At 49.3% G+C, this 14,750-nt stretch overlaps 1 protein-coding gene across 6 annotated transcripts in view; it reads right to left on the reverse strand.

Annotated features, from left to right (window-relative positions):
* Positions 1-14,750, reverse strand: part of LARGE1 (LARGE xylosyl- and glucuronyltransferase 1) — a 401,066-nt gene that overhangs the window by 201,472 nt on the left and 184,844 nt on the right. For all 6 annotated transcript variants that reach the window (XM_081128709.1, XM_081128708.1, XM_081128710.1 and 3 more), the window contains exons 3-4: positions 12,654-12,955; positions 2,425-2,507 (exon numbers count right to left, since the gene is read on the reverse strand). In XM_081128709.1, coding sequence (XP_080984835.1) covers positions 2,425-2,507; positions 12,654-12,955 — 385 coding nt within the window. The remainder of the gene's footprint in view (positions 1-2,424; positions 2,508-12,653; positions 12,956-14,750) is intronic.

The raw sequence follows: 14,750 nt of genomic DNA on the forward strand, positions 1-14,750 counted from the left end.
CAGCGGTTGAGCGTCGACCTAGGATCCAGATGGCGGTTCGATTCCCGGTCAGGGCACATGCCCAGGTTACGGGCTCGATCCCCAGTCGGGGGCATGCAGGAGGCAGCCGATCAATGTCGACTCATCATTGATGTTTCTCTCTCTCTCCCTCTCCCTTCCTCTCTCTGAAATCAGTAAAGATAGATATTAAAAAAAATTCTTAAAAAAAAAAATGACCTGCTGAAAATCAGTCAGCAATATAGTGGCATCAATGTGAAATTGAACTAGGCCTAAGCCAGGTATATTAGTTAACTGATTGAATAAATATATCTTCAGGTTATTAATGAAGTCCCCTAGATTCAGCTGTTAACCAAGTAAACATTTATAAAGTATATGTGTTAAGTACTTTGTTAAGATACTAGAAATACAGAAAATGAGGCATGCTTTCTGTCCCCATAAGTGCCACATTCTACTACAAAAGACATAACGTAAATAGATAAATAAAATACAATGTAATATAAATAATGACAGAAAGATGCACAGGGAATTACAAGCTGATAGAAGGGAAACCCCGACCCAGACCGACACCTCCAGGTGAGCTTCCTGGTCGAAAGATGCCAATGTGAGGTCTGAAAGGGCAAGAGGGGTTTGCAGATTAGGGTGGGAGGAGAGGAAGGACAAGGGGAGAAATGGGCAGACAGAGCTGCCTGATGACACACAGCAGGTAGGGGACACCCCAGAGAGGATGGGCACTGCGAGCGGGCAGTGTGGCCGGAGCATGAAGGATCAGCCAGGGGGAAGGAGGGAGAACACTGCTGGGAATGACATCCGATCCCGGGAGGTCTGCGTGACTCAGTAAGGAGATTCAGTTCTCTCCCCTTGACCAGGAGAAGTCCACGAAAGGCTTGGAGAAGTCAGACTTGCCCGTCTGAACTTTCATTCTGGCCTTAGAGAGGGCGGATCTGGGGAGACGGGAAGCACCAGTGCCCGGGAGAGACTATGCCCCTGAATTATGCCAGTCACAGTGGGATGGAGAGGAAAGGGTGGGATGGAAAAAGATGTTCTAGGAAGAACCCAGAGGCACTGATAATAGGGGGGCTGGTCAGAGGACTGAATCCAAGATGAACCCCATTTCGTGCAGTGTCGGCAGCTCTCGGGCGTCTACCGTTTCTCCTGTCTCTGTTGATTCCATTGACAGTTGGATTCCAGTATAAAACTTCCCACTGATCACTGTTCAGTTGAACTCGGAGCTTTTCGTGACTGTTCCTACTGCTGAGAACATTCTGGATCCTGACCTGCTCATCTGACACATTCCCATTCTGTTTGCTGCAGCTCTGGGTAAGCGTCATCCAAACCCGTGGTAAGACATTTTGGGCAGAGCCAAGGACACTGGCCGGATCTGGAGAGTCAACCTGGATAACACCCTAAGTATGCCGGGATATACAGTGAGGGGATAGAAGAAAAGTCCCGTGAGAAAAGCAGAAGCAAAGGCCGGGAGTTTAATGGGGAGAAGCGATGACGCAGGAGGGCACTATCACCTCCTGGAGGAAGGGGAATCTATCCTTTGTGTCGCTGGTTCCATGCGGACCCACGAGGGCCATGGACATCATCTGCAGACTGGAAATTTTCCCTTTAATATAAGGCAGGACCTTTCTGATGGTCAGAAATGCCCAGAGGTGGGAAGGGCTACTCTGCAAAAGAGTCAGCAACTTATTTTAGTTTGCCAGGGCTGCTGTAACAAAAATGCCACTGAGTGGACACAAAATACCACAGACTGGGTGGCTTAAACAACAGAAATGTGTTTCTCACAGTTCTGGAAGCTGGAAGTCCAAGACCAAGGTGTCGGCAGGGCTGGTTTCTTCTGCGGCCTCTTATCTTAGCTTGCAGATGCTTGTAAATGCCGTCTCCTCCCCGTGTCCTCACATGGTCTTCATACTGTGAGTCTGTGTCCTAATCTCTTCTTATAAGGACATCAGTCAAACTGCATTAGGGCCCACCCTACTGACCTCATTTAATTGAGTTACCTTTTTAAAGAGCCTACATTATCTCCAAATCCAGTCACATTCTGAGGTACTGGGGACTTCAACAGATAAAGTTTTGGAGAGAGCAACACACACAATTCAGCCACAACCTATCAACAGGGACGTGTAAACAGAGAGGTCTAGTGGCTGTCAGGCAACGAAGGCTGGTGAAGAAGCTGAAGCATTAAATCTGGGCTGTCCTTGAAGGTCCCCTCAGGTCTGAGAGCCACAATTCTACACACTGCAAGACAGCACCTAATCTACTGAACATTATTAACACAATAATCTCCCCAAGGCCTCAGACGAAAATTACATTTTCATGGCAGCTTCAATGACTGATGCAATGTTGCCCTGGTTTCACCTTCTCCACGGAAACACACACGGGCAGCCAGTCACACCTGCAGAGTGTAGGCATTGCACTCACCTGTGAAACAGGACAGACTTGACCAAGGTGACAACGTCCCGGCTGGCGTTATATCCCGCGCAGACGATAGCAACGTGGATTGTCTGGGAAGCAAACAAAACAGGGCGAGCATTAGACAGATGGAAGGGGCCCGCCTGGTGCTTCCCACCCCACGACAAAGAAAAACACCCTCATTGCTTGTTGGGATCATCAGAAAACAAAGAACACAGGCTGCAGTGCTGGAAAATAACTCGAGACCGTTTTATCAAAGCCTTTTTAATCGGTTTATGGAGCTATCATCATTTGCAAACCATTAAGGCCTCTTTTCAATTACATTTTGGGGACTAGAGAAATGGCAATGGGCTCAAACAGACAAACAGTGAGTTCCCTGCCCCCAAGCTGAGAGACAATGACAGCTGGTAACCAGAGAGAGGAAAGAAATACGCCCCGGAAGGATGAACTGACCATCGGGGACCTCAGCCTGGGAGGGGATGGCTCGGGGAGCTTGTGAAGTGTTCTCACGAGGCGTCTCAGTTTCGGGTCAACTTGGTAACGCGGCAGAGGGACCAATAAAGACTTATGGGCCGCAGCCGGGGTGTCGTGCAAAGAACTGGAGAGAGGCAGAAATGAAGGGAACCTGATGGGTCAGCTCATCTAAGTAGGCAAGAGCATGGGCCCCAGACACGAGTGAATGAATCCTGGCTCCATCCTTTAACCCAAGGTGACCCTGCTAAAGTTGTAGTGTCAGGTGACTCCCTATCACATAAAGGGCATGACATGTCCTGCAGAATGTCACGGAGTATGTGAGGGGACGGCGCCAGGAGCAGATTACGGTGCTCGGCACACTGCATTCCAGTCACAGCACAAATGTCCTTGAGAACTATGCTTCCCAAAAGGGGTGTCTTGGCACCATGGTGTGCTGGACATGAACTCCAGGTGACAAAGATACTTCCCTCTTCAAGTCTCCAGGCTACCAGGCAGGGCTGGCCCTCAGGCTTGGCCACCCTCTGCTGCCAGCAACTTTTCCCATTTCCCTCCTAGCACCACACAGTTATCATTTTCTATGTGGGCTACGACTTGAAAAAGATCGAAAAGTACTGCTCTAGGGCACCGCCTACGGGAAGTCATCCAGGCTTCCTTAAAACAGCTCCAGGAATGGAGGGTTCATGCCGCTCCATGTTGTCTCTTTTACCGAAGCACAGTCTTCTTTGCATCCACACCTGCCTCCTGACCCCAATGTAGCTGTCAACTAGGGTTCATTCCTGATGCCACTGGGCTCAGGGAGTGACTTTCACTTCTAGGACCTGCAGGAAGAATTCAGGCATGATAAGAGCATTTTTTGGAGTTTCCAATGTAACAAAAAAAAAGTCCCCTAGGGTTGTTTTCTCATATATGCATTCAGGGGGAAAAATAATCATCGTCCCCAAAGACATTCAGACCAAACTAAAGGCTGACAAGAAAATGGTGGCCCTGGCAAAAGCCATCAACACTCCGCCCAGCCCTGTTGCCCTAGCAACACCATCAGCAGTGACCCAAAAGGCCTGGTACATCCTTCAGGGCACTGCGCCTGGGGGCACAATTTAGGGAAAGCGGCTCATATCCGGGGAACTGCAGGAGTGGGAGTGAGAGGGGAAACCGGTTTAAAAACCGTGAAAAGTTAGGCTCAGTGCAGATTCTGGGCAGCGGCTGCAGGCCCTGCATGAGGGCAGGTGGGGGGCAGCTGCGGTCCCGGGGCGGCCGGGAGAAGCACACAGCTGGGGTCCGCGGCAGGAATGAGTCAGTGACGAAACCAGCAACAGCCAAGAGACCTGGGTTTGAGTTGCACCTTCAGAGCTGAGTCACCCTGCGACCTTGGAGCAGTCACTTAACATCCCTGAGCCTCACTGGCTCATCTGTAAAATGGGGATAAAAGGGGCACCTCAGGGCTGCTGCGGGGATCAGACGGGGTGCAAGCAGGTGCGCCTGGCGAGCTGCTGCTCATTCACGTTCACTGGACATGCAGGCGGCGGCAGGAGACGCCGACAGGGACATCCGGCCACTTATCCTCAAGAGGATGCTGAGGCCCGGGCGTGGCTCAGCGGTTGAGCATCGGCCTAGGATCCAGGCGATCGGGGTTCGATTCCCGGTCAGGGCACATGCCTGGGTTGCAGGCTCGATCCCCAATCAGGGGTGTGCAGGAGGCAGCCGATCAATGACTCTCTAATCATTGATGTTTCTCTCTCTCTCTCTCCCTCTCCCTTCCTCTCTCTGAAATCAATAAAGATATATTTAAAAAAAAAAGAGGATGCTGAGGACCCACCCAGGCATAGCAGTGAGCAAAGGAGACCCAATCCTTGCCCCCACCACGGGAGCTGACATTCTAGTTGGGGGACACGGGAAACAGACAGACAGACAAACATACATAATTAAGACACAGAGAGGGTGGGCTGGTGAGAACCGCAGGACGGAAAATGAAGCAAGGGAAGGAGGGCCTGGGTGTGGGTGGCCGGTAGGGCCGAGATGTTACAGGGGGGGTGTCAGGGCAGTTATCACTGAGAGGTGACATTGGCACCCAAATCTGAATTAATGAGGAAAGGAGCCTGTAGGTATCCAGGCCGAGCGCTCCAGGCAGTGGACAGAACAAGGGAGCCGATGTGCAAGGACTGCCCGGGAGACAGGCAGGAGGTGGCAGGCGAGGTGACACCCGAGGGAGCAGGCAGGCCGCCCCCAGCTCTGCCATCTGCAAGAACTCGCCCCTCCCGGTGTGTGAGGAGAAGCCACTGGAGGGCTCAGAGCTGAGAAACGGCCCGACCTGACTTCCATTTTCAAAGGCTCACTCAAGGTGCCAGTTTAGAGCAGACTTTCTGCGTGGGGGCGTGGGTGGGGGCAGGGGGCAGGCGAGGAAGCAGAGAACAGTCCAGAGCCACTGCAATAAGCCCAGTGTGGTGGGCGCTGCCCAAACGCCCCTTCCACCAGGCGCATGCTGCTGGGTTGCTGAGTGCTGTCCCCAGGCAGCCACGAGCTGTCACACCCGCAGGGATTGCCTGGAGGCAGAGCGCCACCTCTCCAAGGTCAGCCCCTTCTGGGGGTGACCACATCCAAAAAACCCCACAGCACCCTTGGGTGCTGGCCCCACGGACTCGCCTTCAGAGACAGTCCCCATGAGAAACCCCATCTCAGCGTGTGCACAGGAAGCAAGAGGTGATGCGGGGCAGCAAGGCAGTGGAGGAGGCGAGAGAGGCCAGGCGATGGGCTCTCTCAAAACTCTTTGTGATCAGTTTGCAGCCGGCTTCTCCAGTGGAGGAAGCAGGGTATCATCCGTCCTGAGATTTACAACCAGTGGGGGGGGATATGGAGGAATTGGGTCCCCTGTGTGCTGAAGCTGAGAGTATAAAATGGTGCAGCCACTATGGAAAAGGGTGTGGTGGTTCCTAGAACAATTAAAAATAGAATTGCCATATATCCAGCAATCCCATGTCTGGATGGACACACACACACACACACACACACATCTAAGAGGAGGAAGCAACCCAAGTGTCCATTGTCAGATGAACAGATAAATAAAATGTGGCATATATATGAATATTATTCAGCCTTGAAAAAGGAAGGAGATCCTGTCACATGCTATAGCATGTATAAACTTTGAGGACATTATACTAAGTGAAATAAGCTGGTCACAAGAGGACAAATGCTGAGTGATCCATCCTACTTACACGAGGTACCTAAAGGAGGCACATTCATGGAGACAGAAAGTGGAGCGGTGGTTGCCAGGAACTGGGGAGAGGGAAATGGGAGCGTTGTTGTTAACGGGTAGAGTTTCAGTTCTGCAAGATGAGAAAGTTCTGAAGGTGTGTTACACAACAACATAAACACACCGAGCACTAAGCGAACTGTACGCTTAAAAATGGTTAAGGGGGAAAGTTCACGTTCTGTAGTTTCACTGCCCCACAATTAAAAACAGAAAAGATCCACGGTGTGGATCTGTGATCTTTTAGCTATGTGGTTTCGACGAGCCTCAACCTTCCCATTTATAAAATGAGGGTGATTACAGTGATCCCATGTGCTAGCACATGTCAAGTGCGACTCTAACACCCAACACTTGCGCAGGAAGTGGAAGCAGATGTGACTGGTGTCATTACCGCCAACAGCCCGCCCCGTCTCCCACGGCGCTCCCGCTCCAACCAAGCTGAGGACTCGCTAAGCCATCTTATTTCTGTAATGTGCCCTCAGGTTAGGGTGCCCTGGTGTGTCACCTCACCTATCAAACTCCTCCCCATCTTTGAAGATACAATACCACCTATTGGAACCTCAGCTTTCTCATTTATAAAAAAAAAAAAAAAGGGTCATAAATATGTCAACCTCCAGGGCTGCTGGACAGATTGAGATGATTCATGCAAAGGGCTTAAAGTTGGGCATCCTGTAGGTCGTAAATCTATATCTACCGTAATTATTATTAATTGTTATTGTAAAAAATTTATACTATGAGATAGCTCTATAGTCAAGGCCTTGAGCCTTAAATATTCCCCAAAGTCAGGCCTCAGTTTCCCCCTTCTGCCCTCTCCCCCCTCCCCCTCGAGTAAGAGCTGGGACAGTCTCTCCCCCTGTTGAAAGGAGGCTTCGGATCTGCCCGGTTCCCTCTGCCCCGTCAATGCTGACGCTGCCTTTAGCCCCTCACACACGAGGGGGCAGAAGCCACAGGAATGAGGAGAGGAGCCACCAGAATCACTCGGCATCTGGGCCACGATGACAACTATGAAAAATTAGGACAGAACTCTTGTTTTTCTCTACTTCAGCTTCAGCATCTTTAAAATGAGACAGCTGCCTCTTTGTTTCTGTTGTTGGTACATTTTCAAAAATTAATTTTATAAGAGAATGCAATATCTGGAGCAGATCAAGGCGGGCCTGCTCAGGAGGCACAGACAGGAGGCTGCCGGACAGGCCCCTCGCCATCGCCCCAGTGTGGCGGCCAGCCTCCGAGGCTGTCCTCACGGACCCCTGCCGGCCGGTGTTCAGGGTACTGCGTAAACTCTCCTGCACTACCAGGGCTGATGCGTATGGCCAACAGAACTTGGCAGAAGCAATGGTATATGTCCAAGGCCAGGTCATAAAAAAGGCTGGTTTCTGCCTTGTTCTGCTCAATCGCTTACTGGGAAAGCTAGCCGTTGTGAGAACACTCAAGTAGCCCCGGCCAGGCCAGTGTGGCATCTTGGAAACACAATCTCCAGCCCCAAGGATGCCTACAGATGACCGCGGCCCCAGCAGGATCTAACTGCAACCTCATGTGAGATCTAGAGCCCAACCCTAACTAAACGGCTCTCAGATTCCTCATTTTCAGAAGTGGTATGAGATAATAAATGCTTGTTTTAAGCCGTTAAGTTTTGGGGAAAACATGATATGAAGCAATAAATAACCACTAGACACCAATTGTTGCCGTTTTAAAGTATATCCACGCATTTTTAGATATCCCTCCCATTGAGAGATGGGGTGTGTGTTTCCACCCCCTTGAAACTACGTGGGCTTTTGTGAATGTTTCAGCTAATAGGCTACACTATCAGCAGAGCTGACACTATGTGACTTCTGAGGCCAGGTCATAAAATGTTTCCGTTCTGCCTTGCTCTCTAGAGTACTTGTACTTAAAGCCTTCAGCTGCCAGGGAAGCAGTCACCTGCTCTGGATCTGCCATGTTGTGAGGAAGCCCAACCTAACCCTGCAGAGAGACCACAAGGAGAGGCCAGAGTCTACAACAGGAAAGAGTGATGCCAGGCCAGCCTCCACTGCTTCAGGCTCCAGCCACAAACTAAGGACATTGGCATAGGGGACCCCCAGCCAGAACCACTCAGCTAAGCATTTCCCTAATCCTTGACCCACACAAACTATGAGAAGTAATAAAATGAGTGGTGTTTTGAGCCACTAACGTTTTAGGTGATTTGCTAGGAAACTGAAATATCTGTCATAAGTATACGTGACACTCACACAGAGTTAGTTTCCCCCCTGCTATCTTATGTAGTCCTCACAACTGCACTGGGAAAAACATATTCTCATTTTACAGTGATGAAACAGACTCCACAGAATACCTGGATTGCCCAAGGTTACATGACTAGCAAGTGGCAAAACAAAGATTCCTGGTCAGGAACTCTGACTCCAGGTCCAGTGGTTTTTCTGCTGTGTCATAGCTGACCCCCAAAGTACACCAGAAATGCAAGAAAAATACACATATCTGAACACGCATAGGCACAAGTGGAGATCAAAGAGAATCATTCTGCCCCAAGTCTCAGCAGCCCTGCCCTGACAACAGAAATGTAGGGATCACATGGGCAGCTAGCTGGAAATCACATAATTAGGAAGCGATAAGAAGCACAGGGCCAAAGAGGGCCCGCTGCTTCTATCACCAGATATCTCAGCTGACAGCCTGGGCATCGTTACAGAAGAGTGTTCAGAAATACCTGTCATACCCCAGAGAAGTTTCACAGCAACAAGAGGTGAGGGTGACGTCCTTGGTTACGGGGCCCTGCATCTGACAGCATGTCAAGACTACCTTCTGCACTTGTAACCACCACAAGTCAGATGAAGGGAGACTTGTATTTTTGATTCCACTGACTGACATTTCTTGTTTGCCTCTACGGCTTTTTCACTAAAAGTTATAGATACCAAGCCGTGGAGACAGAGGAAGTATACTGTTAATGGGTAAGAAGCCAGCATCTCAAGATAAATGTGCACCCAGAGGAGATCACTTTGTAATAAGATGCCAGGAGATCAAGACTTTCAAATTCATCTTTGGAAGATCTGAACAGGACCAAGGTCTCACCACAGACAAATTCTACCAAGAAATCACTTTTTAAGGGTCTAAGAAGTAACATCAATTAAAACGAACAGAGAGAAAAACAAATACAATCTAATTTTCAGGTGCAAGTCAAAAGACTAAAAAACAAGTTATAGTAACAATCAGCAACCTCAAGGTCTGGATTCCTATATTCCTACATTTCCTTTCAAAGAGCACAGGGATAAAGAGAATCCCATCAGGTATTTATGTCATATCTTCAAGCAGTGGTTTCCAAATAGTATCCACTGTTTCAGAATCACCTAAATAGATATTTTTTAATACTCATATTCTTGGGTCCTACTCCCAGAGATTCTCACTTAGTAGGCCCAGGGTAGGTACCATGAATATGTATTTTAGATAGATAATTCTAATGTACAACCAAGTTTGGGGACCACCAGGTGACCAAGAATGTTCACTATAACCATATCTGTTCATGTAGAAGCAGAACTCAACATGTTAGTGGAAAATATGGTGTCCTTGAATAAAATCTGTCTTTTCCAGGCTCCCTTGCAGCTACATGGCAGCTAAAGGCAGCCCTGCAGCAAAGTGCTGCCAATGGGTTCTAAAAGGAACTGACTGTGAAATTTCTAAGACATTTTCTTAAAGGAAGGTTAGATGCCCCACTTTAATGCTCTTTCCTTCCTGCCAGCTGGAACGTGGACAACATGACTGCAGCTCTGACAGTCACCTTGAGGAGAATGTAGTTGAGCAAACGGAGTGAAAGATAAAGGGAGCCTGCCTCCCCAACCCTGACAGGACTACACCAAAAGCCTCCAGACTTCTGAACCATAAAAAGAAATAAGATGCAGAGTCATTGTTCCCTGAGATTTTTTTGATTAATCACAATGAAATCTATGCTAATACAACAAACTGTCTTAGAGTCTGTTTAAGTCTCTAATATCCACCCACATGATATGAGGCAGGAGCTTGGTTTTAATCCATAATTTACCAACAAGGAACCTGAGTACAGAAAAGTGATATAACTTGCTCGATGCCACATGGCTATTAAGCTAGCATGTGCCAGGATTCAGACTCATGTCTCCCAGCTTCGAAAGCCAATAGTCTTTTGCCTACACTGTTGTGCGGGGCACTCAGGAGAAAAGCCCTCTTTAAAAGTAGAATGTGTACCTCTCAGAAAACTGAGCTGGGGAAGGAAGCTGCTGTCCAGACAGGAAGAGAAACCCCCCAACCTCTCCCTCAGTTCCTCTTATCCCCCCACTTTTCCTTTTCTATTTTTCACTTTGTTGGTTTTTCATCAGTTCTTTAAGTAGGATTGGATCATAGTAATGTAAATACACTCAAGGAAAAAAGCTCTCTCCCTGGGCCTTCCCACCTAGTTAGCCGAGTTCCCTCACACAGGTCAAATGGACGCCTTGGCCATCACCTGAGAGCAGAGAACCTGCAAGGAATCAAACAAGCCTTCACCTAGGTAAGAACAGAAGTCCCCCAAATTAGGGCCTTCCCCAAACCAGCCTAGAGCAAGGGAATTTGTGAACATTGCCGAGTCCCCATGTTCAAAGGTGTAAAATAGAGATGTTCGGTAATACCGGCCACTGTCAACGGCTGTGGAAGATTAAACGAGATTGGGCCTGGTGTGTGGCAGGACTGAGTAAACATGCAGCACTGAACATCACTAACATTTGCATTTCTCTACTTATCAGATCTTTCTCCACTTCCCACCTAAGGATACAAGCACCAGAAGAAAGAAAGTCTGTCTCTTTTCATTCATTGCTATTTCCCAGCCCAGAGAACAATGTGAGATATATAACAGAGGCTAAGTACCTGTTGGAGGGAGGAATGAATGAGTGAGTGAATGGTGAATGAACGATAACGCAGTACAGCCACGTCCTGCCTGGGAATCCAGTGCTTGCCTGGCCAGTTCACCACGTCCTGGATTCTTCCTGCTGTGACAATGCTTTGCTTCATGTTTATCCTCCTCACGTGTACATTCTCACTGGATATCCTCCATGTAGCCTTTTCCAAATCCCCACCACTCCAAGCAGGCTTGAGAAACCACGGGAAATCCTACCATCGCCAGGGCTTTCCCTGACTGCCAGTCCAGTCTCCTCACCTGCCACCAGCATGCCACAGAACTGGCCTATCTCACCCGACAAGCCACATGTTCCCTGTGACAGGCCGTGTAGTATCACCAATAGTAGGAGTAATCCCATTCACGTAAACTGTAGATTACAGTTTGCAAAGTGTTTTCTCTTCAGGAAGTCTGAAGTCTAACATTCTGAGAATGTGGCCAGGAAATAAATAAACAGGACACATGCCCTGGCTGGTGTGGCTCAGTGGTTGAGCATGATCCTGTGCACCAGGAGGTTGCCAGTTCGATTCCTGGTCAGGGCACATGCCTGGGTTGTGGGCTCGATCCCTGGTGGCAGCTGATCGACGTTGCACTCTCACACTGATGTTTCTCTCTCTCTCCCTCTCCCTTCCTTTCTCTCTAAAAAATCGGTAAACTATTCTTTAAAAGAAAGAAACAGTATATAATATCTGTGTCTAACTAAAAATAATGAAAATTGCCCATAACGGAAAACATACTATGTACCACACACAATTTGTCCCTTTATACGGACATCCCATTTAATTCTTACAATTATTCTAAGAAGCTGGTATTCTTTTCTCAAATTTATTGATGAGACATCTGGAGTTCAGAGAGGGTAGGTAACTTGCTCAAGGACTCACAGCAGAAACCAGCAGAGCTGGGATATGATCTCAGGCCTGTGTGTGTCTCAAAAGGTCTTGCTCTTGCCAGGGCTGCTCTAACCCCTGTCATGGGAACTAGAAGCAGCAGGAAATGAGTGAATGAAAGCGTGAGCGAGAGAGAGAAAGTGTGTATTCAGTATACACACAAGCACGGCTGCGTGAGCGAGGGAGGTGAGGGGTGGCAGAAAGGGGACATGGGTAATTTTTCCAAATGTCCAAAGAGCTGCTAAGAAATAAAGCCTGCTCTAAAAGGGGGGGAAATGATACGAAGTATAAAAGTTCAAACCACTGCCTGAGGTGAGCAACAAGTCTCTGGTTCTGAACTGTAGAAGCTGTTCGTAAGGTGAGAATGAGACCCAAGGGAGCTGCCCAAGTGGGCCACAACCCCAGGTGCACCACTCACACTGTAGTCTAAGTAACAGGGGTCCCCAGGATGACAACTAGGTTTATAAGCCTGAGCAGACCCAAATGAACTGCAAAGAATAGAGAGGTGGCTTTTTGCTCCCTTTAATCTCTCTGTAGCGTAGGCTTTCTTATCCCCATTTTTTCGAGGGCAACACGGAGGCTCAGAAGCCAAGGATTTGTCAGGCCAACAGCAGAGTTAGTGACCACATCACATTCACGCCCAGGTCTGAGTCAAGAATGCCAACCCCGTCCAGGCACCTGGGGGGGGCTCCTAGGGCAGCATTAGCAATGGGAGGGGGCAGGTGGGCCCTGGGTGGCTCCACGGGCTCTTTACCTCACACTTCTCCACGACCGGCTGCTGACCGCACTCGGAGCTGTTGCCCGCCACGATGCCAGCACGCAGGTTCTCGCTGTCCCCGGTCCCCTCCTCCATGGAGTAGGTCTTGGAGTGGTTGCCACGGCGATGGGCGGGGGCCCGGCCCTGGGCCAGGCTGAGCTGCCTGCGGAGGGCCCGGTTCTCCTCCTCCACCTCTCGCACTCGCACCTCCAGGCTCTCCCGCTCCCGCTGGCCGGAGGCCGAGTACCGGGGGCTGTGCGGCTGGGACTCCAGCGGCGACAGAGACACGGGCTTCCCATCTGCAGGTGCGGAAAGACCAGGGAAGCGTTAACTTGGAATGAAACACACCCCAGCCCCTCCACGTACCCCAGACGTTCATTACTACAGAGCGAAGCTCCTTTCACAATCCCATTTACAAGGGAAAACAGATGGAAAGTGGGTTACAAATAAATGCATCCAGACTGAGCTGGGAACAAAGTTGAGAACAGAATGACTTATTGCAGTGATAAAAACTAACATGCTGTTTAGAGAAGACAATCATAATATAATTTTTCCTAATTAAATGCACTGTCTTCTTTCCCCCTACTTGGCGTGTTACTAGCTAGACATTCTTGTTATCAGTAAAGCATTGTGACCATGAAGGAAGAGGGAGGTTGGGAGGGAGAAAGAAGGTGGAGGAAGGGGGTAGGGGTAGGAGAACATGGAAGTGGGCAAGAAAGGAAGAGGGGAGGGAGGGAAAATGACAAAATATCCATAATGATTATGTTTATTTAGTTTTTCCTACATGAACTCCTATTCAACCTTCAAAACCCTCTTTCAGAAGCATCACCTCCCAGGGGAAGCTTTCAAATTGCAGGCAAAATATCCCTCAGCACATCCCAAAAGTATTTTCTACATAAGCACTACAAAAAAAAAAAAAAGTACCTGTTATGCTGCGTTTGGTATATTATCTTATCAAAGATTGTCTATGAAGATTAGGAGCTCAGTAAGGACAAAGACTGGGTCTTACTTATCTTTGCGGTAACATTATCATAATATCCAATAAGTGCTGGAAGGGTGGATGCATGCGTCCATGCCAGGACTAAAATAATTAAGGGCAACAAGGGAGAAGAAAGTAGGAATGTAATCAATCTCCAGGTTTTCCCAGAAAAGCAGTTACCATTAACTGAGTGCCAGCAACACTCCACTTAAGGATCCTACACAAGACGGGAAGGGGGCTTTCAGAGTCACACAGCGGGAGAGCAGTGATGTCAGAGTGCGGGCCGGGGCTTCCTTACGCCCGGGCCCCTCCGTTTTCCGCTTTAGTGCAGCTTCAGGGTAGACAAAGGCCCCGACTTAAAAAGAATTATCCTGTCAAACCTCATCTCCCAAGGACGCTTAGCACTCCGCCCCACGTACAGCAGGCTCAATGCAAGCTTACCATCGAGGAGCCCCAGCCACACAGCAGAAGGTGTCACTCCTCTGCTCCCAGGCCCCAGAAACCCCGGGATCCAGCTCGCCCGCGGCTGCCTCAGGGACCACTGAGCAAAAGTCCCATCTCCAGCAAATTACCCTCTCTCGGCCGCCTGCCAGAAAAACACTCCTCTTTTTTCCTACTTCGAGCTTTTCTTCTTCCTGCCCAGACCCCACTGAGCTTCCAAACCGTCCCAGAGAGCGTGCGACTCAGAAAACTCGAGGATCAAAGGCTGTGGTGAGCGACACCCCGCAGCTCCACCTGTGCGGCGTGCCCGCAGCCTCTGCCCGCGCTGTTTTATGTGCTCCGGGCCTTCACAAACACGGCTCCTTTTTCCCTCTTAATCACCTCGGGGTTAGGCTCCGGAGCTCCTGGCCCTCTCCCATCAATGCAGCAAACAGGACTCGCTGAGTGACAGTGCCCGGGACTACAAATCAAAGGCCTGGGTGAGTGCGTGGGGACGTGGAACCCCAGGTCGGTTAGGGTTGCCTTGTCGCTGAGCCGGCCAATTATAAGCTGTGACCCAGGCTTTTGAAGCCGGTCTCCCTGTTTGGTCAAACCAAATTAGCTCCACCGAGAATGAGAAAGAGGAGGCAGCTAATGGCAACCGTGTTTTCTCAGCTGGCATCAACCCTGGAGCA

Source organism: Miniopterus schreibersii (genome assembly GCF_964146895.1).
Source record: "Miniopterus schreibersii genome assembly, chromosome: 2".
NCBI classification, from domain to species: Eukaryota; Metazoa; Chordata; class Mammalia; order Chiroptera; family Miniopteridae; genus Miniopterus; species Miniopterus schreibersii.